The 27,825-nt window shown below is 57.1% G+C and overlaps 11 protein-coding genes across 11 annotated transcripts; 7 read left to right on the top strand and 4 right to left on the bottom strand.

The window, feature by feature from the left end:
* Window positions 1-38: 38 nt before the first annotated feature.
* B0I36DRAFT_379108 (flavoprotein-like protein) lies at window positions 39-1,393 on the top strand (the record flags this gene model as incomplete). The annotated part of the gene is made up of 3 exons (XM_046160752.1): window positions 39-367; window positions 543-741; window positions 850-1,393. The coding sequence occupies 3 exons, from the start codon at window positions 39-41 to the stop codon at window positions 1,237-1,239; spliced, it is 918 nt and encodes a 305-aa protein (XP_046018098.1). The 3' UTR covers window positions 1,240-1,393.
* On the bottom strand, window positions 1,394-4,057 carry B0I36DRAFT_309812 (P-loop containing nucleoside triphosphate hydrolase protein). Its single transcript, XM_046152180.1, has one exon. It carries the CDS (start codon window positions 3,988-3,990, stop codon window positions 1,486-1,488), a length of 2,505 nt encoding a protein of 834 aa, XP_046018097.1. The 5' UTR covers window positions 3,991-4,057; the 3' UTR covers window positions 1,394-1,485.
* Window positions 4,058-4,591: 534 nt separating this feature from the next.
* B0I36DRAFT_357400 (uncharacterized protein) lies at window positions 4,592-6,123 on the top strand (the record flags this gene model as incomplete). Its single annotated transcript, XM_046157797.1, has 2 exons — window positions 4,592-5,082; window positions 5,160-6,123. The coding sequence occupies 2 exons, from the start codon at window positions 4,592-4,594 to the stop codon at window positions 6,121-6,123; spliced, it is 1,455 nt and encodes a 484-aa protein (XP_046018096.1).
* Window positions 6,124-7,257: 1,134 nt separating this feature from the next.
* B0I36DRAFT_390830 (uncharacterized protein) lies at window positions 7,258-9,151 on the bottom strand (the record flags this gene model as incomplete). Its single annotated transcript, XM_046161406.1, has 2 exons — window positions 7,258-8,181; window positions 8,293-9,151. The coding sequence occupies 2 exons, from the start codon at window positions 9,149-9,151 to the stop codon at window positions 7,433-7,435; spliced, it is 1,608 nt and encodes a 535-aa protein (XP_046018095.1). The 3' UTR covers window positions 7,258-7,432.
* A 581-nt stretch (window positions 9,152-9,732) lies between these two features.
* B0I36DRAFT_390828 (chaperonin 10-like protein) lies at window positions 9,733-11,352 on the bottom strand (the record flags this gene model as incomplete). Its single annotated transcript, XM_046161405.1, has 2 exons — window positions 9,733-10,899; window positions 11,134-11,352. The coding sequence occupies 2 exons, from the start codon at window positions 11,350-11,352 to the stop codon at window positions 9,733-9,735; spliced, it is 1,386 nt and encodes a 461-aa protein (XP_046018094.1).
* Window positions 11,353-12,497: 1,145 nt separating this feature from the next.
* On the top strand, window positions 12,498-13,882 carry B0I36DRAFT_343841 (uncharacterized protein; the record flags this gene model as incomplete). Its single annotated transcript, XM_046156200.1, has 2 exons — window positions 12,498-13,287; window positions 13,353-13,882. 2 exons carry the CDS (start codon window positions 12,498-12,500, stop codon window positions 13,880-13,882), a joined length of 1,320 nt encoding a protein of 439 aa, XP_046018093.1.
* A 686-nt stretch (window positions 13,883-14,568) lies between these two features.
* Window positions 14,569-16,732, top strand: B0I36DRAFT_379103 (uncharacterized protein; the record flags this gene model as incomplete). The annotated part of the gene is made up of 2 exons (XM_046160751.1): window positions 14,569-15,799; window positions 15,897-16,732. Exons 1-2 carry the CDS (start codon window positions 14,827-14,829, stop codon window positions 16,730-16,732), a joined length of 1,809 nt encoding a protein of 602 aa, XP_046018092.1. The 5' UTR covers window positions 14,569-14,826.
* Window positions 16,733-20,832: 4,100 nt separating this feature from the next.
* B0I36DRAFT_4705 (uncharacterized protein) lies at window positions 20,833-21,882 on the top strand. The gene is made up of 2 exons (XM_046162924.1): window positions 20,833-21,434; window positions 21,527-21,882. Exons 1-2 carry the CDS (start codon window positions 20,950-20,952, stop codon window positions 21,813-21,815), a joined length of 774 nt encoding a protein of 257 aa, XP_046018091.1. The 5' UTR covers window positions 20,833-20,949; the 3' UTR covers window positions 21,816-21,882.
* B0I36DRAFT_309806 (uncharacterized protein) lies at window positions 21,874-22,781 on the bottom strand. Its single transcript, XM_046152179.1, has 2 exons — window positions 22,457-22,781; window positions 21,874-22,387 (listed from the first exon to the last, which is right to left on the bottom strand). The coding sequence occupies exons 1-2, from the start codon at window positions 22,652-22,654 to the stop codon at window positions 22,316-22,318; spliced, it is 270 nt and encodes an 89-aa protein (XP_046018090.1). The 5' UTR covers window positions 22,655-22,781; the 3' UTR covers window positions 21,874-22,315.
* Window positions 22,782-23,136: 355 nt separating this feature from the next.
* On the top strand, window positions 23,137-25,849 carry B0I36DRAFT_280366 (ABC transporter transmembrane region 2). The gene is made up of 3 exons (XM_046151471.1): window positions 23,137-23,928; window positions 23,989-24,204; window positions 24,266-25,849. Exons 1-3 carry the CDS (start codon window positions 23,410-23,412, stop codon window positions 25,685-25,687), a joined length of 2,157 nt encoding a protein of 718 aa, XP_046018089.1. The 5' UTR covers window positions 23,137-23,409; the 3' UTR covers window positions 25,688-25,849.
* A 1,401-nt stretch (window positions 25,850-27,250) lies between these two features.
* On the top strand, window positions 27,251-27,809 carry B0I36DRAFT_309803 (uncharacterized protein; the record flags this gene model as incomplete). The annotated part of the gene is made up of 1 exon (XM_046152178.1): window positions 27,251-27,809. A coding segment is annotated over exon 1 (173 nt), but the record flags the coding sequence as incomplete, so codon positions are not given.
* Window positions 27,810-27,825: the final 16 nt, after the last annotated feature.

The following is a 27,825-nucleotide window of genomic DNA, read 5'->3' as shown; positions in this document are numbered from 1 at the left end:
ACTACAGCAGCCACAGGTCCCAGGCCGTCCAGAGAAATATGACGGCAGACGGCCACGGCGACCTGAACAACTCGCAGGCCATCCGCCAGCGGGTCGTCCTCGACGTCGACCCGGCGTTCAGCCATGTCTCTCTGGCCATAGCGGAGGCAGAGGACGATCCCAGCGTCCGGACGCAGTACAGGCCCTTCTTGTTAGACGCTGGCTCGGCCGGGTCCTCCTCTGATGGCCAGGGAACCGAAGCCGCAGATGGTGACTGGGTGGCGAAGCTCGAGCTTAGCACCGTGCTCAAGATGGTCCAGGAGGAGATTCTCGACAAGAAGCAGGACCGGCTACGGATCTTGGTTCTATATGGCAGCCTGAGGAGCAGGTAGGTCACATTCATTCTCCCCTTGGTGAAGACGGACTAGAGAATTCTTTCTGCTTGGCCTGTTTTTCTTGTGCTTGTGCTCGAGTTGGAGCCGTCTCGTCTCGTCGCAAGTAACATAGCCAGCCTGGCCGATACTGACCGATATTGACCCATGCTGACACTTCATAACGTATAGATCATTCTCCCGCCTCCTGGCCTACGAAGCAGCCCGCATCCTCTTCAGACTGGGCTGTGACGTCCGCGTGTATGACCCGACAGGCCTGCCCCAGAAGGACGACGTGCAGCATGACCACCCCAAGGTGCAAGAGCTGCGGGAGCTGAGCAAGTGGAGCGACGGCCACGTCTGGGTGAGCCCAGAGCAGCACGGTCAACTCGTCAGTCCATTTTTTCTTTCTTTTCATCCTTAGCACTCCCTCCCCTAAGCTAAACCTAAACCCCACGCGGCGGCCCGAATCACTCTAACCTCTGCTGGGAATTTCCAGTCAAGCATCTTCAAGCAACAGATCGACTGGATCCCTTTATCCACGGGCTCCGTGCGCCCGACGCAGGGCCGCACCCTCGCCATCGCCCAGGTCAGCGGCGGCTCGCAGTCCTTCAACACGGTCAACACGCTGCGCGTCCTGGGGCGGTGGATGCGCATGTTCGCCATCCCGAACCAGAGCTCCGTGCCCAAGGCGTACACGCAGTTCACGCCTGCGGCCGAAGGGAGCAGGATGATGCCTAGCTCGAACCGCGAGCGTCTGGTCGACTGCATGGAGGAGCTGGTCAAGTACACGATTGTCATGAGGCCGCATTTCGACTTGTTCGGGGATCGGTTCAGCGAGCGCGAGGAGCGGAGGGTCAAGGCGGAGCAGCAGCTCCCAGCGATGTGAGAAGGACCCTGCTACGAACGATCAGCACCATCAAAGACAAAATGTTCTAGAGGCGCTGTTGCGATAGAAGGCTGGGTCAAGGTTTAGGCCATGGCACGTTGTTTCCGGCAGGCATACTAGACGATGCAAGCATCAACAAACGACGGCGAAGTCAACATTGGCCAAAGATTAGACATATAGACTGCCTTTTTCGAAATAAATGCTTGGTATCGCTATGTAAGACACAAAAGCCGAATGCCACTCTCTCTAGTTGCGGCCGCGTTTCCTCATCTCCCCTGCTTCCTGCCCCAGCGCCTCGAGCGCCGTCTCGTACACCTTGACCTTCTCATCGAACAGATCCTCCTTCTCCTCGGTGATCCTAATCCGCTGCACTTCCCTGGCCCTCGTGACCGTCTTGCCTCCCGCAATCTCGGTCCAGAACCAGCGCGCCTCGGGCTTCGTGAACAGCGTCCACGCCCGGCCGCTCTTGCCGGCTCTGGCCGTCCGTCCGACGCGGTGGACGTACGAGGCGACGCTAGTCGGCATGTCGTAGTTGATGACGTGGTCCAGCGACGGCAGGTCGATACCGCGGGCGACCAGGTCGGACGCCACGAGGACCCGCAGCTTGCCGGCCGTGAAGTCGCGGAGTGTCTGCCGGCGGGCCGAGTACGCGGTCGTGGAGGTGAGCGTGCCGAGCAAGGGTGTGAGCTTTGGTGAGATGAGGGACAGCAGCCGCGAGAGGCGCATGGCTGTCTCGTTGGACTTTGTGAAGATGAGAACGCTGGGTGTCGCGCTTGTCTTGGATGCGGCGCGTCGGGACGAGCTGGCAGACCCGTTGTCGGATTCCTCCGAGCTTGTCTCGTCTTCTGATGAGGATGTGTCGGCGTCGGACTCGGACTCAGACGATGAGGTGTCGGCATTCGACTCGGATGATGAAGTGTCGGCATCGTTTTTCGATAGTGTGGGCGCCTGGCCTGCCGCATCGCCAAGTACCTTTTTGCTTCTCAAGAGATCGACCAGGAAGACTGGCTTCACGTTGGGGTCGCTGACCTTCAGTGCCGCTTCCTCGAGAAGTTCGGGCAGGGCATGCTCGGCGTGCGCCTGGTCCGCATCATTGTCAGTGCCTCCTGCACCCTCAAGCACAACTAGGCTGGGCCGCCGGAGTTTGAGCCCTCCCAGGCGCTCCAGATCCCTGGTCATTGTGGCACTGAGGATAACTTTGCGTACACCAGTCAAATTGCTGTGATGATGATTACGCTTCCGAGACCTACGGTCTTTCTGTAATGGCGGGATGACCACATCAAGCCACTGCTGGAAGTCCTGGCCAAGGAGTTTGTCCGCCTCATCGACCACCAACCACCGAACATAGTCGAGCGTGAAGCCTGGTGTGTACTTGATGTGCTCGACCAGGCGACCAGGGGTGCAGATAAGCACATCGATCTTTGACTTGTATTGGATGACATGCTCAGGTAATGTCGGGATGCGGTCCTCCCGCCGGGATCGTTCCGTCTTTTCTTCGTCGTCGGTGGCGTCCGAGCCCTGATCGTAGTCGCCGAGAGCAAGACGCTTCTGGCGCGCGGAGTACGCGATCGGATCGTACACCTCTTCTCTTTCAACAAAAGAGGCCTGTTCCTTTTCGAGATTTTGGCTGCCCATGGAAACACCAATCCGTACTCGTCGCTTCGCACCTTCCGACGCAAACACACCAGCAATCTCTTCGCATACTTGCTGCGCCTGCTTGACCAGTTCGCGTGTGGGCAGCACAATCAGAGCCCTCAACCGTGTCAATCTCCGGCTGCCATGACTAAGATCACGAATCATCGGTAGTGCGTACGAGAGCGTCTTGCCGGATCCAGTCGCGGCCGACACCAAGACGTCGCCCTGTCGTGATTTGCAGTGATGCGGCAGCAGCAGCGGTATCACGGCCGTTTGAATCGCGAAAGCACTCTTGTAGCCGACGGAAGCTAGCTTGGTCGCAACCTCAGCTGAGATCCCGAGCTCGCGCGTTGCTCCCAGCTTGTCAAAGTCTGCTAGTGCTTGTGGTGAGACACGAATCGGCTCGGCGAGCCAGGCAGGCAGGGTCTCGAACGTTGGTATGGTGTCGTCAATCTCTGCAGGTTTGGGTTGTGGGAGAGGCTCAAGCCCATGCGCCTGCTCAGGGGAGGGCGCGTCTTCCATCGTCGCATCCTCGCCGTCCGCCGGCTGATCGCTGGGCGTAGGGGGAGCCAGCATCGATTTCCTTTTGCGCTCAAAAACGGCTTTATGTCGCTTTTGGATTTCGTCATCGCTTTCCGATTGCGCCTCTGCGCTCGTGGTCTTTTTCGACTTTTTCTCCCGCTTAGGCTTTTTGGGGGCTTGCTGGACTTCAGGAGGAACATCTGCAAGTTCCTCAGCCGGCTCAGCGATGGCATCCGTAGCCTCGTCCTCCTCCGAGCTGCTATCGGCAGTCTCAGCCTTGTGAGTTGGTGGCTCTGTGTCCGTGGCAGAGCTTTCATCCGTGTCGCTGTCAACTGCACTTGTGCGACGTTTGGATTTGCGCTTCTTGCTCGACGATTTTGTTGCTGGCTCGGGCTGCGGCGATAAGCGGGCCTTCTTGGCTGGCCTGTCGCTGATGTCTTCGGGAACGGCGCCCGGGACGTACCGAGCATAAGCTGTCGGAGTAGCCATGGTCGCAGCGGCGACAGTTGCGGGAGTGCTGGCTGGAGCGGATGTCTGGTTTGACAGGTCGACGGGCGCGGCGCCCGCCGATTGAGGCACGTAGCGGGCGTACATGGTACCGCGAGGCCGAGGCGCTGGCTGCGTCGATCTGGCTATCGCGTGTGCCTTGCCGGTGACGGTGTTGCTCGCAGCAACATTTTTTAATGCTACCAGCCGGGCGACTCTCGAATAGAGGCACCCCCACAGCTGCAGGGCCGAGCTGGGATTTTGCCGGTCTGTAACTTTTTGACCGCCCGCGCAATCGACGCTTATCAGCCGCCGATCGTGGGGGCCGCGCCAGGAACAGGCGCTTACGTAGCTCGAAACATGCAGACAGGTGCGGGCGGGCAGTGTGCCTCGGACTGGACTTCAGGACCTCCTGTCTTGGGGTCGCACATGGCCACACGAAGCTAGCGAGAGCCAGGCCAAGATGCTCACCCATTAATCACCATCGATACCGCTTCTTTATTGCCATTCCGTAGGCTCTCGAGCGCCGCACGCGCATCCTCGGCGACCTTCACATGATCATGCCTACGCTGTCGATTACCGTCCTCGACACAAGATCTGGCGGCCTTGATCCAGCTCGTCTAGCCCAGTACACGCCACCAAAGGCGCAGCATATCGTCCCTTGGCAATAATGATGCCGGGCTCTGACAAAGCCCGCAAGGCTGGCACGATGGCCAATCGAAAGCAGCGGACATACAACATTGCCATGGTCTGCGACTTCTTCTTTCCACAGCCCGGAGGAATCGAAAGTCACATCTACCAGCTCTCGAGCAAGCTCGTCGACCGCGGCCACAAGGTCATCGTCATTACACACGCCTACGACGACCGCAAGGGCGTTCGCTACCTCACAAACGGCATCAAGGTCTTTCACGTGCCCTTCGCCGTCATCTACCGCTCGTCCAGTTTCCCGACCGTCTTCTCGTTCTTCCCCCTCTTCCGCAACATCATTCTCCGCGAGCAGATCGAGATTGTCCACGGCCATGCCAGTCTGAGCTGTCTGGGCCAAGAAGCTCTTCTGCACGCACGCACCATGGGACTGCGGACCGTCTTCACAGACCATTCTCTCTTCGGATTTGCAGACGCCGGAAGCATCCTCACCAACAAGCTGCTCAAGTTCATCTTGAGTGACGTCGATCATGCCATTTGTGTCAGCCATACGTCGTAGGTTCTTACACCCACAACTCTACTGCGTGCCTGTCTCAAGAGCCAAAGAATGTAACCCTAGTTCTCCTTCACAGGAAAGAAAACACAGTCCTCCGAGCCGCCCTGGACCCTTTGATGGTCTCCGTCATCCCGAACGCTGTCGTGTCGGACAACTTCAAGCCTCTTCCCCGGCCGGATCCCGCCACGACAAACTATCATTTCCACCAACATCCGCTGCCAGCGCATCCTCTGGGTCCCCACGAACCCGTCACGATCGTCGTCATCAGCCGGCTGTTCTACAACAAGGGCACAGATCTACTCACTGCTGCTATCCCTCGCATCTTGGAGGCACATCCCAACACGCGGTTCATCATCGCGGGTTCTGGCCCCAAAGCCATCGACCTCGAACAGATGATTGAGCAGAATGTTCTCCAGGATAAAGTGGAGATGCTGGGCCCCGTGCGACACGAGGATGTCCGGGACGTCATGGTCAGAGGACACATCTACCTACACCCGAGTCTGACGGAGGCATTCGGCACCGTCATTGTCGAGGCTGCCAGTTGCGGGCTCTACGTCGTCTGCACGGCAGTCGGCGGAGTCCCCGAGGTTCTCCCGTCGCACATGACGGAGTTCGCCAAGCCAGAGGAAGACGACCTGGTGCTCGCGACGGGCAGAGCCATCCAGACCATCCGCGCCAACAAGGTCCGCACCGAGCGGTTCCACGAGCAAGTCCAGGCGATGTATTCGTGGACGAACGTGGCCAAGCGCACGGAGCGCGTCTACCAAGGCATCATGGGGGACGTGAGCGATGCCGAGTTCTACGGGTACGAGGTCGCAAGCAAGGCCCAGTGGAGCGCTACACGGGGTCGCAACTTCGCCCTCATCGACCGCCTCAAGCGATACTACGGGTGCGGCGAGTGGGCAGGCAAGCTCTTCTGCCTCTGTGTCGTGATTGACTACTTGATCTTTGTCTTTTGCGAGTCCATCTGGCCCAGAGACGAGATCCCCATCGCCCGCGACTGGCCCCGCAGAGTCTTTGCCGGCGATGATGATGACTGAATATGCACATCTGGAGCAAGGCTACCTCAATATCTCGGCCTCGGGTCATCCTCAAGAATCGTGAGGCCACCTCGTGAGACTCTTTGACTCAGATGGCGGCCAAGACATACATTGAAGTCACCATTGTTGGGTCTCGAGCCGAAGATCATCTCATTGCTTGGGCATGAAAAGTGACAGGCTTTTGAAGCACTACTCTATGCGCGCGCTGATTGAGTCAAGCATTGGCACGAGCCTTGCAAAGATCTTGAAAATCCACCCGACCGTATCCTTGGCGAACTGGCCATGACTGAAAGGAAATACCAGGCCATCAGGTCATTGCGGAGCTGTATGGCCTCGGCGTATATAAACACATGCACCACGGCCAGACCAGCCCCTCGCATGACAAAAGGCAGGCGGGACCGCTGGCGAGGGGGAAAAGACGGCACACCAAATGACGGGGACTTCGTTTGACATGGCATCTGAAACCTAGTTTTTTGGAGTCACAAGGAATGTCTTCTTCCGGGACTGGTGGTGCCAGCTGTTCGATGCCTAGGCGCGGTCATTGGTGTCCCTCAACAACCTTCCCGCAGACGCCAGTTGCAAGCCACGGATGTGATTAGGGACTACCCGGACCCGGAAGCGGTGCAGCTGGTTCGCGTCTCGCAATGCCCAGGTCGCTGACGAATACATCATTCAATTCCAAGGCACCTAGTGAGCAGGAGTTGCAACTCCCGCGGCCGACTGGACGTTTCAAGGCCAAACCTGGCCTTCCAGGGCCGAACAGCGATATTACAGCTCGGGAAGAGAGGGGGTCCTAACCGTCAGGCATCATTTCGCTGCCCAGATCGTCGTCCCCTGTCCGAAGGCGCTTAGTCTTCATCAAAGTTCCTGTCAGAACAAAAGCAAAGGGATGTAAGGTCCTGGGGGCGTGAGCCATCTTGATTTAGTCCCAACAGAGGTATTTCCTGAGAAGAAAGCGCTTCATTTACGCCACTCGGCTATGAGCCGGGTGCTCTATTCATGATTCATCTTTCGTGCCTGTGCTTGTGCTTGCGGTACAGTCTCAACGCAATGCTCTCGGTGGAGAGCGTGGGAAAACTGGAGGAATGAAACAGTTGGTTTTCTTGGATTCGAAACTCTACAATAGCTCCTACATGTAACCTTCTGGGTGAGTTCATCTGAATCAGAGTCTTGCAGATATCAATACATTTTTGCCATAATCTGCCGTGGGAAGCTAGTTTGTTGTTATTGCGTCCTTCTATCCCGCCTTGAGCAATATTCTTGTCGTTGTGGAAGTCGGGCGCCACCAAGCATACGCTCTTCCATCTACTCACTTGAACTGCATATGCATACCGAGTTTCTTGAAGACGGCCTGCTTGGATGACCGCATGCACCGCTTCTTCCATAGAGCTTTCAACTTCGATGGGTTGGTGCCGTGCTTGTTGATGTCCTGCGGCGTCAACCAAACTCCGCGCAGTGCCTCTACTTCCTCCGGTGATCTCGTGGCCTGTACTCGGTCATATTGATCAAAGTACAAACGTTTTTGGTTGCTCGCGCGCCTGAGCTGCATGACTTCGTTGCATTTCTGCCGTGCTGCTTCCTGAATGTCTGTCTCCCAGGCGCGGTAATCGGCGCCGTTCTTCCTGAAGGCAGCCAGCCCAAGCGACTTTTTGAACGACTCTGACTTCCTAAGGACGAGTGCTGCGATGTCTCTGGCCATTTCGGCACGGATCTCGTCGCCGACGAAGTATGAAGGATCACGATGAAGCATACCCTCAGTCAACGTTAAGAGGATCTCCTTGTCGAAGGTTAGTGCACCTGGTCGGTCACATGTCGCCTCCAAAGTTCGTTTCTCTCGCCAGGAGTCCCAAGGTGCAACGACTTCTGGCCACCCAAATTGCGCGCCGTATATATCCGCAGCCAGCTTCTCACCCGAATGGAGCGTAAGGCGTAGGACTGTGTGGATTCCAATCATCATGAAGCGCTGTGGCCTATCTGTGTGATCTGAATTGAGAAGGCAGACTGGGTTGAAACCATTGCGAGGGCTGATATTGACAACTTCGATGCTCTGACAGAGTGCTAAAGACAAAAGAGATCTTGAGTTAGTGATGTAGTTGTTTCTACGTTCGGGGGGAATGAGAAACCTCTTGTAGGCATGGTGTTGGACTGGTATGAACATTAGAAACTTACGTGCGAGGAGCAAACGGACGAGGCGGTCGCCCATCAGGAGCATTTCCCTGCAGTGATCCGACGTTAGGGCAGCGAGGTAGGTCGCCTCCGGCTGTTGATCGTCACGGACGATGGTTTGGAGAGCGAACTCTCCAAGGTACGCAAGTTGTGTCCGTGGCACCTCTTCAAGGTACGTAATGCCATCACGTACGGCCAGCGTCTTCCACTGCGTATGAGACGCCGCGGCATCAATGGTTTGCAAAAGCTTCGCCACCAGCTTCACGGCACGAATGACGCGTCTCCGTGGAAAGCAGTGGACTTTGTGAGCTTCTGAATCCCTTGCTGCGCATGCTTTGCTGCAGTAGTAGGTGCACAATAGCTTCCGCTTGCCAGTACCGTCTAGAATGAGACAGTTTGGACAGCATGGGAATTCGTATGTGTCGGGGGGCGTTTTGTGGCAAGACGCACATGCGCGGTCCGCTTGCGACGTCAGACCTGCAGCGGCGGTGCGTACCACGTCACCAAGATTTGGGTTGTCAGTCAGCATCAACGTCTTCTCCGCATCACTTTTGCCTCGAGCCCACCACTTGTAGTATCGTAGCTGGCGGGCCTGTGGACTATCGCCCAGAATATCGGCTGGGATTTTGGAGATGGCGAACTCGGCTATGGTGTGCCAGAAGCGGTCGACGTCTTCGATGCAACTTGGCTTGCGGGATGCGAGTAGCCGGTGGTCCCGGTTGACATGGCTCTTATTGAGCTTTGCCGCAGTAAGAGAATCCCACAGGGCACCTGAATCAAGCCGCTCCCAGAGTCTGCACCAAATCTCGTGGGCTTCGGGCTTGGGTAGCAGAGCAAACAGGGTCTCGACGCCATCCAGCATGGTGACGGCTCTGGTCCAAATGTATTCATAGTCAGCTTTGAGGACTGGGGCAGAAATTTGTGGTGGGTGGCTCACTGTTTCAGACTCAGGCACGGAAGGACACGACCGACTCCATGAATGGGGTGCCAGGATTTTTGTCGATGGTCGACTGATATTGGTCGCTGCTGGCCTTGACGTGGGTTGATCTCAGAATAGCATCGGGTGGTGCCTGGAGGAGAAAAGAACAGGTCAACAGTGCCACGTCAGGCAGAGAACAGAAGGGGGTCAGAAGGGACCGTGTTGTGTTGAACCCAAGGCAGGTGCAGATTCCATCCAGGCGTCGTGACTGCCTGAATAAAGGGCGTGCTAAAGTGCTTAGCCGGTGACAAACGGGGGGATGTGGCACGCATGCACGCCTTGGTACTCCAGGACTCACATCGGCCTCACTTTGGTGCTTTCCAAGGTTGCCACCTGCCCTCTGAGCAACAGCGCTTCCTCTAGCCTGTATCCATTCCCACGTACTGGACTTTTGCAAAAGGGCCGTATCATAAAAATTATTGAGAGACTGTGTCTACCACTATGGGACGGTACAGCAGGACTGCTCAACCCAGCTTCACAACCAGCTTCTTGTACGAGACTCCCTTCTTGAGCTTGTCGAGGCCACCCTGGACGCTTTCGAGCCCGCTGCCCACCACCTCGGCTTCGGGAACCGCCTTGTACTCGCCTGACTCCAGGGCAGCACCGAGAAACTCATTCCATACCTTGACCGACACCTCGTCGTGGATAATGTTCGAGCTGAATACAGCCTTGTAGTCGCACCCCGAACTCAGACCTTTGAGCCGCAGCCGCGCGCTGCCGACCATGTACGAGGCTCCCATTCGTGCCATACTGGGGTCGACAACGTCTGGCATCGGATAGGAGACCATGGCCACATACTTCCTCTTGCCGGGCGTACTGCATTGCGCGAGGACATCCATGCAGCAGAAGCCCGACCCGTGACCAATCGCCACGGCGCCAGCGACCTTGCGCCCGTAGCAGGCCGCAACAATGTCCGCCACCACCGCGGAGGAGCGGTAGTCGAAGCACCGCGCTGCTCCAAGGCTGTGAAGGGCGTTGTTGTTCTTCGGCGAGCAGGTGGTGAGGACTTCGTAGCCGGCAGCTACCGCAAGCTGGATCGCGTTGCTTCCAACACTCGTAGAGCCGCCCCAGATCACGACGATTTCATTGTCCTTGCCTGTGCTTTGTGGCGTGGTCTTGGCTGGTCCTTGAGGCCACTGCAACCCCAACTGGTCCTTTTTGAAAAGCGCTGCGGCAGCTGTCGTGACACCCATTGGCAGCACAGCTGCCTGCTCCCAGGTCATGCCGTCGGGGATTCTGGTTGCCATTCGGGCTGCGAGGACAGTGTAATGCTGAAACCCTCCCTCGGCGGCACGGTTGCGCTTCTCATCCGTACCTGCTGCGAAGCCGACCACTCTGTCTCCGACTCTAACCTTCCCCACAGCCGCCAGAGGGGAGTTTCCGTCAGCGTCCACATCCGTGCCAACTTGCACCACTTCGCCTGCGACATCGGTCCCTAGGATGAAGGGGTACTTGATCCAGGGAAACATGAGGCTGCCTTGGTGCTGTGTCATATAGTCGATTGGATTGAGCGCAACAGCGTGCACGCGTAGGACAATCTCGTCTGCTGCAGGCTCAGTGTAGGGTGCATCCCTCACTTCAAGGGCCCGCACTTTGACGCCTTTGAGCCATGCGGCACTGTTCTTGGGATGCTGCTTGTCTTGCTGGGTGGCTGACATATTGTTCGATATTCTTATTACGGGTTGGCAAGTCTGGCGACTTCGTTGTCTTGGGGTCCAGTGCTCAAGGCTAGGTTGTCCTTGTCGCAGGTTGGACTGTGAAGGAAGTGACGAAAGGATGCCGGGCGGGCTCCCTCTTATGGACCTCGGCCCCTAGCGACCTGAAAACATCATGATGAATCCAAGGAATGCTTGGTTTGATCAGACCATTCGATTGCGACTTCCAAGCAGGATCGCCACGAGCTCGTCAGCGCTGTACTGATCGCGAGGTGCTTCAACTCTGCCACGATCGCAGCGAATCAGCAATGGCCCGCTATCTCCTTTAGGCAGTTCTCCAGCTCCGCCAAGCCTCGTAAAGGCGCCTAACTCCGGCACCGCGAATGCGAGCTTCGACAGCCAGGCACGGCGCAATGATTGGCTGGCCATGCGGGTCGAACAACACAACACGGATGGAAGTTGGGCCGACTCGAGCTTACACCAAGAGCAAAGCATCTGGCCAAGCAAGGTGCCAAAAAGTGTATGGGACTCTCATCCCTCATACTTCCGCAATGATCTGGACGCAGTTTGGATAAAGCTCTCCATCTGCTACTTTTCTGTCGCCCGTCACAGCATTGCTACAGCACGGAGCAACGCAAGAATTGCCTTCTTATCTCAGCTGCGACGTTGCCTGGGAAGCTGACCGAAAGGGAGCGCAGTCCGTAGGAACTATCATGCGCCAGAGTTGAGAAGTGTAAGGCGAATGCCTGCGTTGGTTCTCAATGTCATATTTGCTCCCCAGTAATGGTACCATCTTGTGGTAGTTCCAAGCCAGGCATGTGCCAGGTCACTTGTACGCAGGCGAACATTTATTTTCCATCCTCAAATGGTGTAGGTCGATTGCGACTGGTTCGAGGCCAGTACGTTTGCGAATTCCTGAGGTTTACAGACTGAGGCGCGCACTGAGTTTGAGACGACATTCATGTCACTGGTTAGTTCCACCGGAGGACAATCGGAACCTGCAACAACGTAAGAGTTCCCCGCAGACTCTTGATTCTTCTGGACGTTAGTATGGTCGACATATATTGTGATGATGTTTGTGATGTGGGTCTCCAGACAACATTTGTCCGGCCGCAATCGGTGCAGACGGAGTATCAACAGCAGATCTAGGACAGGGCCTGGCTGGAACACGCGAAGCGGAACAAAGTAACTCAGAAGTCAGTCGCAGGTGCGAGACCTCACCAGGCCCATGTGATCATTATAAATATGAAAGCGAATACCGCTCAAGCAATTGTTCTTAGTCTCATTCTCAGTGCAATCAGCTGAAAGGCTGATCACGATATCATTGTCACACATTGACCTCTTCTCGTGCATGTCCAGCGTGACGGTTCTGATACGTCATCTCACAGGCAAGTATCACAGGATTGAGCTTCGTTCGTTCTACACAACAACTCACTGGCGCGCACAGTGAATCCGGACTTTGCACGAAGATGAATCCCCTAGAGGCCTTCTTCCCCCGGCTTCCTCGGCCGGCAGCTCACGAGCAGTTCGTTAGAGCTCATGGACAAGAGAACCATGAAAGCCTCCTGGATGCAATGTCGCTGCTGAACCCCGACTACCGGTCCGGCGCCGACTATGCCTTCCTCGTCTCACGCCTCCCTCCGGATATCCAAAGAATGCACGCCATGGGAATCCGGAACGTCACATTGATTGGATTCGACCCTACCTCCTGCGTCTACTTCTGGCGCAGCATCGCCGATCTGGCAATGCAAAAGACTCCGGCCGAGCTTATGGGCCAGACTGCCACCGCACGCCAGCTACGATTCTACAAGTGGATCGTCCGCGGACGCAACGATGCCGACATGGGCATGCAGCTCACTGGTCATGGTGGAACAGACGCGGCTCGCCAGGCTGCATCCCTTCTGCCGGGGGAGGAGAAACGTGGCTGCGGTCACTGTGGATGGGCGCCTGCCCAAAAGGAAGTCTACTCTTACTGCGCAGGCTGTGTCATCGAGAGCCAAGGTCGCAGAATCTCATGCATGTACTACTGCAGCAGGAAGTGTCAAGAGGATCACTGGCCCACCCACAAGACGTTCTGCACTACCCGCAAGAAGGTTGTCCGTGCCGCACACCTGATCCAGAAGCTCATGTATGCCATCGAGGCAGCAGGTGCTCAACGCCAGGTAGAGAGCCTGGAAGTTCGAGACGGTGTGACTCACCTGCACGAAGTGCCGCAGGAAGAGCTCGTACTCCGAGGCGGGCCAATCCTGAACCCTGTTGCTCAGGGAAATGCTTCGCAAGAGGCATATCACGCGGCTCTCACCGGCCAAACATGCAACGAGATCGTCATCGTTGGTCGGCAGCTGCTCAATCTTCTCATCGACCGTAAGCCTGTCCTAGCTTCACTTGATACTTGAGTACGATGACTGACTGGCCCTGATTTGACACAGCGTATTGCCGACACATGGAGGTGATCACGATTGTGCCTCGAAACGCCGTCAACCCGTTGGGCATCCTCAATGCTTCCAGCAAATTGAATAAGGAGTGTTACATGATGATTGGAGCACACAAAGTCATCCGGCTTCACCTCGCCTCAGGAGAGACTCTCCTGCTCGACATCTCTGGAGCTCAGTATGGCTGGCGGGAACCCGTGGCGCCGTGGGATAAGTGGTGCCGCCACAGGGCGGCTCATGTCAACCACGCCAATGCGGTGCATGTGTCTGATACCATCGAGAACAAGCAGAGGATGCTTGCGAGCTATGAGCAGATTCGTGGAGAGCGCCTGCGCCGGCAGATGGCCCAGAGAATCCAAAGTCTTCTCAGCACAGAGGCAGCTCAACGAAAGCTGCCATCCGTGCTTGCTCTTCTCGGGCTTCCAGGCATAAGCTATAATGTTTTTGAACAGCACGTCGTCCAGGCTGCCCAACAGGCGTGCTTGCAGATCTCCCAGTCAGGGCGCACATCTCGCCGCGGTCTGTGACACTTTGACCGCACTGGAGTGGGACACTTCACTCAGTCGTTGGCTGAGGTGAATGTAACGCAGGGAGCGTGGGTGGCTCAGCTCAGGCAGAGATTGCAGCTGCGAACCGTGATATTTTGGTTCTGCGAAGCATGTGGGGCAATAGATGCTACGCCCCAGGCAGACAGGCAGCTTTCGACAGGCTCGAGATGAATATGTATTTGTTCTGAGACTTCTTTAAGACCCGACCTCACATGCTGCAGGAAGCTTCCTGGCCATGTTACGTTGGAGCCTTTGGTGGCGGGATGGTACCGGATCTGGGACGGATCGTAGAAATTCGCAAGAGGGCGCGGAAAGGATTGCTGGTCACGAATGGATTGGCCTGTGTAATAGCTCGTGTACAGAGTGATTGAGAGGAAGGAAGACCTCCCGAAGCCCGGTAGAGGCAGAATAGACGCGGATAATGGAAAAGATAACTCTGCTTTCTCGCATATGCTCATGTGTCGTGTTGCCACCATGAATGGGATGTCCACCAACTCGCCCGGACAGAAAATTCGATCTCTGCAAACGAAAGTGTTTGTCATGTGTCCGGAGGTTCATAGTGTAGTCTGATGGGGAAAGGTTGTTCCCTTTTCGCTGCCTCAGCTTGGGTAGCTACGACTGTCTAAGGCACCCACACAGAGCGAACAACAAGGCTCATACCCAACCTTGGCTGCAATAACCACTTTCTCCCACGAGGATCATTCCTTTGACTTGCTCGACGTCCGCAAGGATCTCGCCTTTACTTTTCCTGTGCTTCCTTTTGTTGCATAACAGTGCTACAATCACACTTCAGCAGCACCTTCGCGTTAGACCCGTCCACGACACATGTCCAGGACATTGGCTGACCGGCAATCAGATTTCCATCACTCCCAACTCACGCCGTGAACCTCAGGTCCGCAACAAAACAACACGAGATCGCCATCATGGACCATGTCGAAGCCTTCTTCGCCACGCTGCCAAGCCCCATCGACCACGAGGCTTTCTTGAAACGTCAGGGACAGCTGGATTTGGACAGTCTCCTCAAGGCTCTCGGCGTCCTCTTCAAGGCGAGGACCAGCAGCGATGCAGCGAAACGGTTCATTAGATCCAGCAGCGACTCTGACTTCCAGTTCCTCGTCAAGCGGCTCCCCTCGCAACTCCCGACAGGTGCCGTGCGCTTCGTCATGAAGGATGATGTGTCGTGGTACTGGAGCGTCATTGGGCACCTGGCCCTCACCAAGACTCCCGCCGAGATCAGCAGCGACACTGCGACCGCGCGCCAGCTGCGCTATTTCCGCTGGATAGCCCAGGGCCGAAAGGACGTCGAAAGAGAGCAGGTCGTCTACGGAACATCGACCAAGCCAGTGGAGCAGTACAACGGCCACCCGGCGTTGCCCAAGAGCTCCACGTCAAGCCTGGCCGATCATGACATTCAACACCACGCATGTGCTCACTGCCACAAGACCGAGGACACCAGCTCCGGCACACGCAAGCAGAAGCACGGCCACCAACTCATGACCTGCACCGGCTGCGCACTCCCGTCTGGAAACGGCCACAGACTCGCATGCACCTATTACTGCGGCAAGCAGTGCCAGAAAGCAGACTGGCCGCGCCACAAGCCACACTGCATTGCGAGACAGGGTGTCCTACGGGCAGCGACACTGCTGCGAGACCTGGTGTTCGCCCTCGAGGCGCACGCGGCCCTCCAGCCGCTCAGAAAGCTGTGGATCGAGGACGGCATCACCAACTTTGAGGATCGGCCCTCGGACGAGGCGGGCTTTCTCGGGACGCTGATGCTGCAGCGCCTCGAGTGCGAGGACCCTCCTTCCACGCTGGCCTACCACGCTGCCCTGGGGATGTACAAGTGCAACCTCCTCATGCTTCTGTATCGGCACCTCTTCATGCTGCTGTTCACTCGTAAGTCTCACGACGGGGCTATGCAACGAACCTTTTTCTACTTCATCCCCGGGGTTCTGGTCAGTGACTAACACAAGGTGAATGGATGAACAAATAGCACTTTGCAAAGACATCAGGCAATTCGTATTTGAGCCGCGCAACGCCGACAACCCCTTGTGCCACATTGACGAGGCCCCCAGGTACCGCGGCGAGCGTTCGTACCTCATGTTTGTGACACACGCAGTCCTGCAGGTCACTCTTGTCGCCACGAGCGAGGTCCTGGCCGTCGACATCACGGCTGCCCAGTTTGGCTGGCAGGAGCTGGTGGCGCCGTGGGGGGCGTACATGGCGCAGAGGAGCATCCACGTGTCCAATGTCGTGCCGTTCCATGCCAACATGGACCAGTACGACCGCATGGCTGCCGCGATGGTGAGGCCTGTCGACCGGCCTCGCGAGTATGCTCGGCAGCTCATGGCTGCGTGCCTGGTTGGCCTGGTCCACGCGGCGCTCGGCCGGCACAGCAAGCACGCCCAGCGCCACGGCTCGGCGCAGCAGGTTCTGAAGTCCCTCGAGCCGGAACAGTATGCGGCGTGGGCGGCCGACCTGGTTGACTGGGCATATCGCATGTGTGCGGCCATGGCGGAAGGGTTCAACAGCGGCAGCGACAGCGTCAGAAGTCCTGCGAGGCCTGCATACCGTTGGTATTTCAGTAGTACCTTCGATAATTGCCTGACCCAGACCGACGAGCAGGTTCGCGCTCTTAAGGGTGTCTGGATGAGCGAGGCCGAAGTTGCCCAGGCCAAAGGTGATCCCGCCAAGATACAGAGGAAGTGGTTGTCACGCTGCGCGACACCAAAGCGCCAGGCGTTGTTCAAGAAGCACGGGGTCGACTTGCTTCTCCAGCCCGGGCCGGTCATCAATGGCACGCATCGTACACCGGCTCCGCGTACTTGAGTTTATTGCTCACCAAGCTTCCGCACTGGCCGAGATGGAGCCGGCTTCACAAAGTCAGCTGCGAAAGGGCTCCAGGTCCTGATACAGGTGCAGTTTCTGCTTCACGGGTGAGAATAAACGCCTTGGTGCTAATCGCGATGACGGCCTGCGGACGATCCTCACATGTAGCTGCTAGAGTGGCATAATCTCGCTGGTAAAACGCATCAGACAGTTGATGTGTGAAGGAAAACCCAACAACTCAAAAGAGTTGATATGTATGACTGGAAGTCAGGCTCTGGGTAGGTGCCAAACTTTTAGGCGCTTCGGCGAATCGCATGTGGGATAGAACATGAACTGGCCCAACAATTGTAAAGGGCCTGTCTGTAAGCAACCTGCTCATCTTGTGTAGAAAACCACGCCGAGTGTGATCCAGGGCCCAAGGGTGTACCAGGGCTTTCCGTGATGGCCTCAGCCAGACAGGCCCTGACGTCCTGTAAAGCTGTGTCATGATAATGACGTCAACACACCCAGCCGTAGAACCACCCCGATTACTGCTCTCGGTCTTTATTGTGCTTGGCGGTGAAGCACAGCTTTCCACACTCTCAAGCAGTGCTTCTTGGTCGAGTGCGGTCGTTATCCAGCATCTCCGCCATGTAGGTCTACAGATATGTGGGCTTGGCTCGGGCACGGCACGGCACCAGTCTGCCGGGGCTCTGCATGGTGAAGGCGGCACACCTCATGTTTGATGGAGCTTCGGAGCTTGACAGCCCTACAAAAATTCTTCTCCTCGTGCATGTAGGCGGGCAGGTCTCCAGCACGGGTTTTACGGCCTTTCACATACTGCACAAACCCCAGGATCCGTCGGGACTGCCTTGAACATGTGCGGGCTGATTGCAGATCAGGCTCAAGTGTGTGTGTGTGTGTGTGTGTGTGTGTGTGTGTGTGTGTGTGCCAGGTCTGGGCGGATCACTACGTCAGACGCGGGGCACACCTTTCGACTTTTGCTGCTCCAGGTTCTGGGATCAAGAGAGAGATGGAACAGTCCGGCTGTGGAGACAGGATGGTCTGTCAAAGCTGCATCATGCAAGGTCGTGGTCCAAGGGCAAGTGAAAATGGTTGTATGGAGAGAACACCAGCCCGTGGGAAGCCAAGTCGACGCGCGAACGACTGCTTGCCAGAAAGTGAGCTGGCGTTTACGTGCACAACGCACGCATGCATGCCCCAAAAACAGCCATCCTTGCTTCTCTAGCATCTCCTCGACATGCCATCTCGTGCCAGAGCTCTATTTCGTCGGCGGCAAAGTCCTTGATAAGCCGTATCGAAGGAGGTGGTGGTGACTGTGTCATCGCTGTAAGGCACGTTCATACCGAGTGCGCACTCGGTATGAACGTGCCTTACAAAGTGCAGTTGCCGTCGTGGAGGGGCGGGTGCCCGCAGTGCAGATGCACAGCGCCCCCTGATTGCTGGTACCAGGTTTGTGCAAGGCGGGATGCGTGATTTTTGCAACCCTTATGCCAGATCAGGCACAACTTGAGAAAGCTCCATGACACCGCACAAGCCGCTACACACCCGACCCTCCAAATGCACCTAGTGTACGTACGCGTACGCCGGCGCCGGCTATGCAACATGCACAAACCGCAAGTCCCATTCCACGCACCGCACGAACGCACCAGCCACGGCGGCGCTAGAGCAGCACGGAGACCAGACCGACCTGACAATCAGGAACGAAGCCTCCTTTTCCTGGGCTGCGATTAGCCTATCCTCGCCTGGGTCGCACTGCACCAGCAGGGGTGAGACGGACGCCACTCTCGCTCACCAAGCCCGAAAAGGATCAAGCCCTTTGGACCGTCGGAACGCCTCTCTGTTCTAGCGCCGCGGGAAAACCTGCAGGTTGTGGCCGCCACGTTCACCTGCTTGCTGCCGTGCCGTGGCTCAGATAAGGTACAGATGGACCGGTTCATTCAGGTGATTCATTGTGCTGTTCCCGCTGCTCAGGGCTCGTGTGGGAGGGGGAGCTCGACCACGAGGGTTCACACGGCCTGTTTGTGTCGCGTATTCGAGTCGGATCCCTCTTGCGCCTCCGTATCCTGCCTGTAACCTGACAGCATCCAGATATTGCCACTGGGCTGCCTCCTCTCTCCAAGAACCACATCGTCTTGCCAGCTAGTCGCCATGGCCGAGGCGAGCTCCAACTCTTCCATGTCAATCAAGCTCGACAAGCTCCGGACCCTAGGAGCCATGCGGCCAGGTCAGCACGGACGTAGCAATAGCGCCCCGCAGAGTCGAGACAACTCAATCTGCCAGGTTCTTAATTATGCGCATGCAGAATAAATGAAGGCGCGCATATATTTGACCATATGAGAGCCCGGCCCAGGCAGTACGGGTCGCGATGACGACGCGTGTCTCCAGCCTCTGCTCTTGCCTGCAAAACCCATAACAGCAGCAGCAGTGAAACTCCCCGTCGTCGTCTCCATATGGTCCCCAGATCAAAGACCGCCCGGACTAAGCGCCGTAATTGAAGCCTCTCCCGTGCCTCCGGCTGTCTGTCCTTGCATCACAGGACACCATAATGGTGGTCTTTTATCGGTGCGACAAATCTGAGTGGCCCTGGGGGCGTTACGGTAGAGTGGGGGTCCCCATCCCCCGTCCCCCTCCCCCCGAACGAGAGCAGATCGACGGGCCATGCAAAAAAGGCGCGGCACTGCCAAGGCACAAGCACCATGTACCTTGACACACACACACATGAGAGAGAGACACCCCTGCCTGGCAACCGTGACTCGTGACTCTCTGTCTCTCGCTCCATGCTGCTGCTAATTAATGTTACAGATGCGATGCTTACCTTCATTGTCACCTGCATTGTGCACGATTGCGTACTTGATGTAATGCAATCGACGCCCCGTCAGGGGTGTCGGGGGAACCAGCCTAGACAGTTCGATACTGTTCTGGATGCGCGATTCGGCACGAAGCAGGATGGGGACAACCTTTTAAACTTCTTAAGCTTGCTTTTATGCTGCGGACGCGTATTTTTTTGCTTGGTGAAACAAGGCATGGCCACCCACCACCACAACCACCACGCACCCAGCGACACACACCTACAGACACGTTCCCCCGCGTTCTTGAGTGAAAAGAAGGTTTTCCCGCCCCCGCGTCGCCATGTGCGGATCAGTCGATTGTACGCAGCGCACATACGTACGCAGCTGACCGGCGTTGAGGCAATGCCACGTTGAAAAGTCGTCGTTTGTGTTGTCAGCTCAGCTCAGGCGCTCCAGTCTCGTTGGGGGGGAAAGCCATGGCATCTTCCGGGCCTGTCGGCCACCACCACCAGTCGCTAATAATAATACTGCCCACCCACAAGAGGACGCGTACATCACCACACACAGTTCCGGGTGCAGACACGAGCCCTCGACGGGGTGGGTTTGATGGGTCACACACACACACATACACGCACGTGTGCACGTCTTGTCCTTTCCAGCATGATCTCTAAAGGAAAAAACCCCCGCGCGCGTGCATGGGTAGAGGAAGGAGGCAGACAGCCAGCCAATGGACCCAAAACCTGACGGGAACCAGCAAAAGTCTTGGCATATCGGTCTCTCGACTCGCGCCCGTGGTCGAGCGAGCATCACATCACACACACACAGCGCGCAACGTCGTCTCTCTTGCTTGTGATCCACCTTGGCAGGGGTGCTGCCCTCTTTTCCGACACACCTATGATGTCGATGCAGACAGGGGTGGTGAGATTGGCAGACACCACCACTTGCGCCGAGCGTGGTAATAGTCGGGCAGGGGTGGGCTATCCACGGGCTGCAATGCAACCTGTAGACATCATGGCTGGCCGCCCCCATCACGTCCCAATCCAGGTGTGCTGGCCGTAGCGCGCGTAGTCCAGGGATTGATTGCCATGCTTGATTGCGCATCGGTCTGCTTGCTGTCTCGCGTCCAGCCTTGCCCGAGCGCACCACTGCTAAACGCCAAAGCCCCAGCTGCCGTGCAAGCCATGGCGGCATTTGATGGCCCGAGGGGCTTTGCAATGAGGAAAACAAGTTCCATCTCCAGAGATCGAGAGCGATCTGCAGGAAGGTCTGGGCTGGCCAGCCAATGGTGCCCGCTTTTGCGCCATGGCTCAAAAACTCTGAGGTGTCGCGGCGTGGAGCACCACTGGAGCGCCAGAGAGCGCCAGGGACAGGGGAAAGGGGCCGCCGGCTCCTCGCGGGCTCCACAATTGCGCCGCCTTAGCCTCGATGGCATGGCTTCTGCCGCCAAAAACCAGATTTGTGCACCGTTGCAGCAGCAGGCCTGGCCTAGAGCCGCGCCATGCACCAGCTGCCGTTCTTCTGCCTCTCCCGATCGCCATTACAGCGATCTCCTGCCGGATTCTTTTAACCATCCGGCATCCACTTCCTCCCCACGCTCGGCTTCTTTCTCCTCGCTTCATTGTTGCTAGACTCAACAAGCAAAGACAAGCCGCCGTCCATCGCTCGCTACCTCTTCACCAGCTGCCTAATAGTCAGAACGTTTCCGGAAACGCGCGCAGACGAGAAGCTCGTACCCGATCACAGACTAGTCGTCAAGTTTCCACAAGCCACCAGCACATACACAGATATCCTTCGGCAGGTCCTGTAGTCACAACACCATCACCCAGAGGACAAGATGAAGGTCGCAAAGATTGCTCTCGGTTTCGTGCTACCCGTAACGATCGCCGCTCAGGGTTCCGCCGGCGCCATGTGTAAGACAAGCCCGCCCGCCCCGTGGAAATGTCTCAGGTCTCCTTGTTGTTCCGAACGTAGACTGACAAAAGTCGTTCCTCTGCACATACAGCCGCGATATCAGACTTCTCGCTGGGCTCCCCCGGCACACCAACAGACAAGCACGCCATGGATGCGTCATTCATGGGCCTCATCGTCTTCTCGGCAGCCGGCCTCTTCCTCTTGTGAGCGGCTGGCTGGCCTCCACACAACAACCATTTCTTTCTGCATCCACGCAAGCGATACATCTTCATTTCGGCAGGCCCCTTCTTCTCTTCTCGGCACCACTTCTTCTCATCTTAGAGCCGGCTTGCTGCGACAGCCATAATGTAATGAGTTGGCGACTCATGCGACATTCATGATCCACGACGGATAGGGCGCTTGGAGTTTCTGGTTTGGTTCTGGTCTTGTTCTTAGGATACCCCCCCCCCCCCCCCCATATGGCGGCAGAGTACAATGAATTTCCGTCGAAAACTTAAGACTCCGTGTTTGGTGCTCTTCCGCGTGAAGATGGCTTATGTGATTGCCGGTGGCTTGTGCTGGTCGGCAGCTCGGTGAGAATGTTCGCAACACCATGTCGCCATCATGGCGACTGCCACAGCCGCCACAGGTAATCCGCACGGCTCGCTGGTTGTGCAGCTGCGGCGGAGCGAGATGTTGGATCGGCAAGTGGTCTCTTTCGGCAAGGGGACACAGGCGCCATCACGGCGGAGGATAGCAGATTTGGACTCGGGGCCGGGCGATGCGTGCTTCGTTGGTATTCAAGCCATCATGCGGTAGCGTTGTCCGGCTTCGGCATCTCGTGAGTGTGGTTCGTCGGGAGGCGTCATGCTGCGATCTGATGCAAGCTGGTAGTCGTCGTTCACGCGGCCGCAGGCACAGGCTCTGCGGCGGCCTCTGCTGGAGGCTCGGGATCAGGCTTCGGTAGGTTGTCCTACAGGCGAAACCACAACAGGTCAGCAGTTGAAAAGGCGATCGAGGTAAAGGCATAGTGGCCACCGACCTGATCATAGATGACTCGGATCATGAGACTGCAGCTTGGGCAGACGGCAATGTCGTTTGAATCATCCTGGAGATCGAGCAGGGCAATCTCGAATCTGTCGCCGCAGGGGCACGGGTAGTGATAGATCTGGCGGTCTTCATCGTAGGTCATGTCCTCGATCTCGACCTCGTCGTACACGGCGATCTCTTCGTCAGACATGGTGGCTGGTGTCGTCTATCGTTGGAGCAGTAAAAGGTGCAAGCTGAATTTGCTGTGAAGGAGACAGTGGTAAGCCTCGATGAAGCCGACACTGAGAGGCTGAAAGTGCAGAAATGGTTCGTGACCTTCAACCGCTTTGGGAAAAACTGCCCAGTAAAAAGTTCTTGGTGCCCGGCGACGGCGAAGTTGCCCCTCTAGCTTGGCCCCCAAAACCCGCCTAGCAAATTGGCATGTGTAAGCCTCCCGCAAAAGACTTTGCCCGCCAGCCACTACACTGGGTCCTGCCCTCAGAGCCTCCAAGGCCGGGCTGTGCCACAGTGAAGACTCTGCGCCACAGATCAGCCACAGCAGCGACTCCAGAATCACATGCGCGGGAAGCACGAGCACGGACGGGGAAAGCGCGCCTTCCCCATGCTTTTGGCAGGAGCTGCGCCGAGGAATGCCGGCTCTCGACCCCAATATGGAGACCAAGCTCACGGCTGCGGCGCCCCATGACTCTGTGATAGTCGCAACGCCTCTGACTGCGATCCGGGCCAAGCACGTCCTCTGAGTCCCTCCCGGCGATGGCCTATGCAGTGCCTCGTTCTTGTTTCCTCCTGTGCATCCTGTGATTGACAGTGTTGTCACCGCATCTCAGACAGCCAACACTACCCCAGACCCGCGCTAGCACCTGCTGACGCCACTGCGATTCCGCCATCGTCACTGGCACCGAGGTCCATCATCAGCGCCGCCTCTGCTGGCCTCCTGCCGCCACGATGGCCGCCCAGTCGAAGCTCGCCGTCTCGGACCGGTCCTTGCGAAGCGCCGTCTCTCAACTCACGACCTTGTACATCCAAAACCGCACCCGCATCTCACGCGGTGTCTATCTCGCCTTGTTCGTCACCCTCGTCAATCGCGTGCGCCATGCCGTCGCCGAGCAGAAGGCTGCTTCGGCCCGTGACGAGGCCCGCCGCGCATCGGGCACAACATCCTCTGCTCTCGATGCACCTGAAGATGCGGCAAAGAAGAAGAAGAAGGTCGAGCTGAATCGCGAGTTCTTCCGTTCTCTGCTGCGGCTGCTCAGGATTGTCATCCCAGGCTGGCGCAGCCAAGAGGCCCGGCTCCTGATCAGCCACAGCTTCTTCCTCGTAGTCCGAACTCTCATCAGTCTGAAGGTTGCCGAGATGGACGGCGCGATTGTCAAGGCACTCGTCAAAGGCAGTGGCCGGGAGTTCCTCATGCGGATCGTGTGGTGGATGGTGATTGCTGTGCCGGCCACCTTCACAAACTCCATGGTAAGTCCATCAAGGCCATTTCTTGCCGTCGATGACAACATCTGACATGATTCCCTCCAGCTTTCCTACCACCAGGCCGAACTCTCCCTGAAGTACCGCACCCGTCTTACACAATACATCCACGACAAATACCTGTCGCAACTCACGTTCTATGGCATCTCTTCCCTCGACGACCGGATCAAGAATCCCGACCAGCTCATCGCGGTTGATGTATCTAAGTTTTCCAACAGCTTGGCTGAGCTTTACAGCAATCTGGCCAAGCCTATTCTCGACATGGTATGTTTGACATGAATGAAGTTGTCGGACTATGGCCCGCTTCGTGCTAACGTGACCACAGACAATATATACCTGGTCATTATCGAAGAGTGTGGGCGGCGAGGGAGTCATCTCCATGTCTCTCCTGGTTCAGCTGTCTGCACACGTCATGCGCGCTCTTACGCCGCCATTTGGCAAGTTTGTAGCTGACGAGGCTAGACTAGAGGGCGAGTTCAGATTCCAGCACTCCAGACTCATTGACCACAGCGAGGAGGTCGCCTTGTACCACGGGCATGAAGCCGAAAAGGACACGCTCGACAAGGGCTACTTCACGCTCATCAAGCATGTCAACTATATCCTGCGCCGCCGGTTTTACCACGGAGTCATGGAAGACTTTGTCATCAAGTACCTCTGGGGTGCCCTTGGCCTGATGTTGTGCAGCGTCCCGGTTTTTTTCAAGCTGCCAGGACAGCTGGCCGGTAGCATTGATGTAGCCAACATGGGAGACAGGACCGAGGCTTTCGTTACCAACAGACGCATGCTACTGAGTGCCTCGGACGCATTTGGCCGTGTCATGTTCTCGTACCGAGAAATCATGGAGCTGGCAGGTTACACGTCTCGAGTCGCATCACTGCTGGAGGTCATGGACGACATCCAGGCTGGTCATTTTGAGAAGAAACTGGTTTCCAGCTCTGGCACCGAGAGCCACGAGGCCGTTCTGAAAGGTAGAGGCAAGGTGGTGGAGAGCAAGGATATCCAGTTCATCGACGTGCCCATCATCTCGCCCAATGGTGATGTGCTCGTCAAGGCATTGTCGTTCTCGCTGAAGCAAGGCGACCACCTCCTTGTTGTGGGGCCCAACGGCTGCGGCAAGTCAAGTCTGTTCCGCATCCTCGGTGGCCTCTGGCCAGTCTATGGTGGCACAGTCTACAAGCCACCCTTCACGGACATCTTTTACATTCCTCAGCGGCCATATCTGTCCCGAGGCAGCCTGCGACAGCAGATTACATACCCGGACAGTCTGCGGACTGTGCGCGCTCGTGGGGTCACGGACGCGCAGCTGTTTGACATCCTCAAGATTCTCAATCTCGAGCACCTGGTGGATCTGTACCCAGAAGGGTGGGACGCGGAGGCCGAGTGGAGAGATGTGCTGTCTGGCGGTCTGCAGCAGCGAGTCGCGATGGCGCGCCTGTTCTACCACAAGCCGCGGTACGCGATCCTGGATGAGTGCACAAGCAGTGTGACCTTGGAGACGGAAAAAATCATGTATGACAATGCCAAGGCGCTGGGCATCACGTTGATGACGGTGAGCCACCGGCGAAGTCTGTGGAAGTACCACAGTCGGATCCTGCAGTTTGATGGCCAGGGCCACTATGTGTTTACCAAGCTTGACGCGGACAAGCGGCTGAAACTGGAGGACGAGAAGGAGGACCTCGAGGTGCTGCTGAGACAGGTGCCCGAGATCGAGAGGAGGATTGGGGAGCTTGAGGCGGCGTCCATGTAGACTTGCGACCCGTTTACCACGGGACCCTAGAGGGCAAGGCATGTGAGCTGAGGTGGCAGGGAGGGATGCATTATCAGCGCGTTGTATACATTGTCGTTTTCTGCCAGCTCACCGTAATCCATATATCGACTTTCCATGTACAAGAGAAAGAGGTCAGGCCAGACACCGTCTCCCCCCAATGTGACATTCGCTCTGCTGCTGCATTGGGTGCGACCTGCCACAGTGATAGGACACGATAAGGCGGCGGTCCCTAATGGGGCAGCCCTGACTGGCGGTGTCACTGCACCTACCGACCTAGGTAAAGGTCGGTGTTATTGCGCGAATGCGGAATTCCATCTCTGGCTGCAAGGCTGTCCTAGTCTTCTTTTGTGACGTGCATAACATCATCACATAATACCAGAGCCAGGAACCTTCGGCACATTAGCGTGCGTCACTGCACACTAAAGGGCTCCAGGGCTGGTCCTGGTGGAGCACCGAGCAGAGAACCTGTGGGGCCACGAGCAGGGGCTTTTATGGGACACTCCAGGGCTTTGCTCGCGGAAAGTGCCCGAGCATGGCCTGGCTGGCTAGCTGGCTGGGAGTGAGGCCTTTTCAAGGTTACTCTGGGTGGGAATGGCGATAAAGCATGTCGCCCCTGGTTTGCAGAGTTGCAGTTTATTCAATGGCGACTGGTGAGGTATCATCCCATGGCGAGTTGCTGTTTGAGTAAATGTCACGGTTCGTGTCTGGGGAAAGCCACGAAACATGAGGGAATGGAACAGCAAGCCCGGGGGGGGACAATGGTAGCAAGACAATCAATTGGGTTGTGCCAAAGATAGAAAGACGCAAGTAGCCTCTGTTTCTGAGTCGGCGGGTAATTCTTTATCCATCATTGTGTCAATTTGTGTCTCCCTTCAGTCAGGGCAGGCGGTGGAATAGAATTTTCGGTTTTTTTTCTTTTGCAGGAGATAGCTGCCGATCACGGACGGATTCGAGAAGGGGACCGCGCGCGCTACCAAGCTTTTACGCCCAGCGCTTGTCCCGGCTTGGCCCATGTGCGTGGCTTGCCTTGTGTGACCTGCCAGGGGTCCTTTTGAACGACAGCTCTGGGTTTGGCCGGGCGCGCCTGCATGTAATAGTCGTCGCGGGTTGACGCTCTTTTTCCTTTAGTGGCATTTGCATCTGCAAAAATGCCTCGAGTGGACAGAGGAACTTGACCGTCTGCATACCTCCCGCAGCAACAGCAGCAGCAGCAGGAGGAGCAGGATCGGGCCTTTCGGTGCTGCCGCAGCCGTCTTGCGTGGGAGGAGCAGGGAGGCCGCCCCACTGCGCGGTCCATTCTCGTGACATTTGGACGGAGCACGACGTATCAGAGCGTGCCGGTGACCGAGTCAAGGCGGCTCACCAGTGATGCAAAAACGGGGCGCTGCGTGCTCGAGTCGGCCCGTGGCCATGAACACGGCCGGTGGAGTCGCGCGAGGTCCCTGCACACCTTGACGCACACAGGCACCTCAACTCAAGGTGAAGCGGCCGGCCGGCCGACAGACAACCACACCACCACCAATGCCGCCGCCGCCGCCGCCTGTGATGTATTGATGTACTGTTTCTTGCCTTATCGCCCGGCCGTCCGGCTGCAACTCAAGCTCGCCTTATCTTGTCTCGGTCTCGTCTCGCGGTCCCCATCTGTGCTGGCCCCCCTCCCGCCTCCTACTGGCCCCGTCTGGGCTTTTTGTGGCCCTCGCTCCTCAACAGAGACCGGATTCGATGACTGACTCCTGACTGAGTGAGGAGCGGGCGGTCCTGACACGCTTCCTGCTCTCCTGCTCCTCCGCGGCCAGGATACTCGTGTTTCCCCATACGTCTAGTCTATTACGCAGCACGAACCACAAGGGACCCTTTCTGCCAGGGTCCCTCCAGTCCCATCCATCCCCTCGCGTCGCGGCTCTCAACAACCCACCCCGACCGCGAAAGCACGGTACAAATTTGTCCCATGGGGCGAACCAGCATGCCGGCTGGAGACACCACGGGGTATCGAGCCCTCCCTCGTGGGGTGCGCCGGTCCTGCTCGCGAACTCGACCGGGGCCGCCGGCCGTCTTCGTAGAAAATAAATAGACGGCTCTGCCAGACGTTCCCTCCTTTCCCTCGAGACTCTTTCCCT

The sequence above is a fragment of the Microdochium trichocladiopsis genome (assembly GCF_020744255.1).
Source record: "Microdochium trichocladiopsis strain MPI-CAGE-CH-0230 chromosome Unknown B0I36scaffold_1, whole genome shotgun sequence".
NCBI lineage: Eukaryota > Fungi > Ascomycota > Sordariomycetes > Xylariales > Microdochiaceae > Microdochium > Microdochium trichocladiopsis.
The sequence above is the reverse complement of the archived record's forward strand: the minus strand, read 5'-3'. Positions and strand labels throughout refer to the sequence as shown.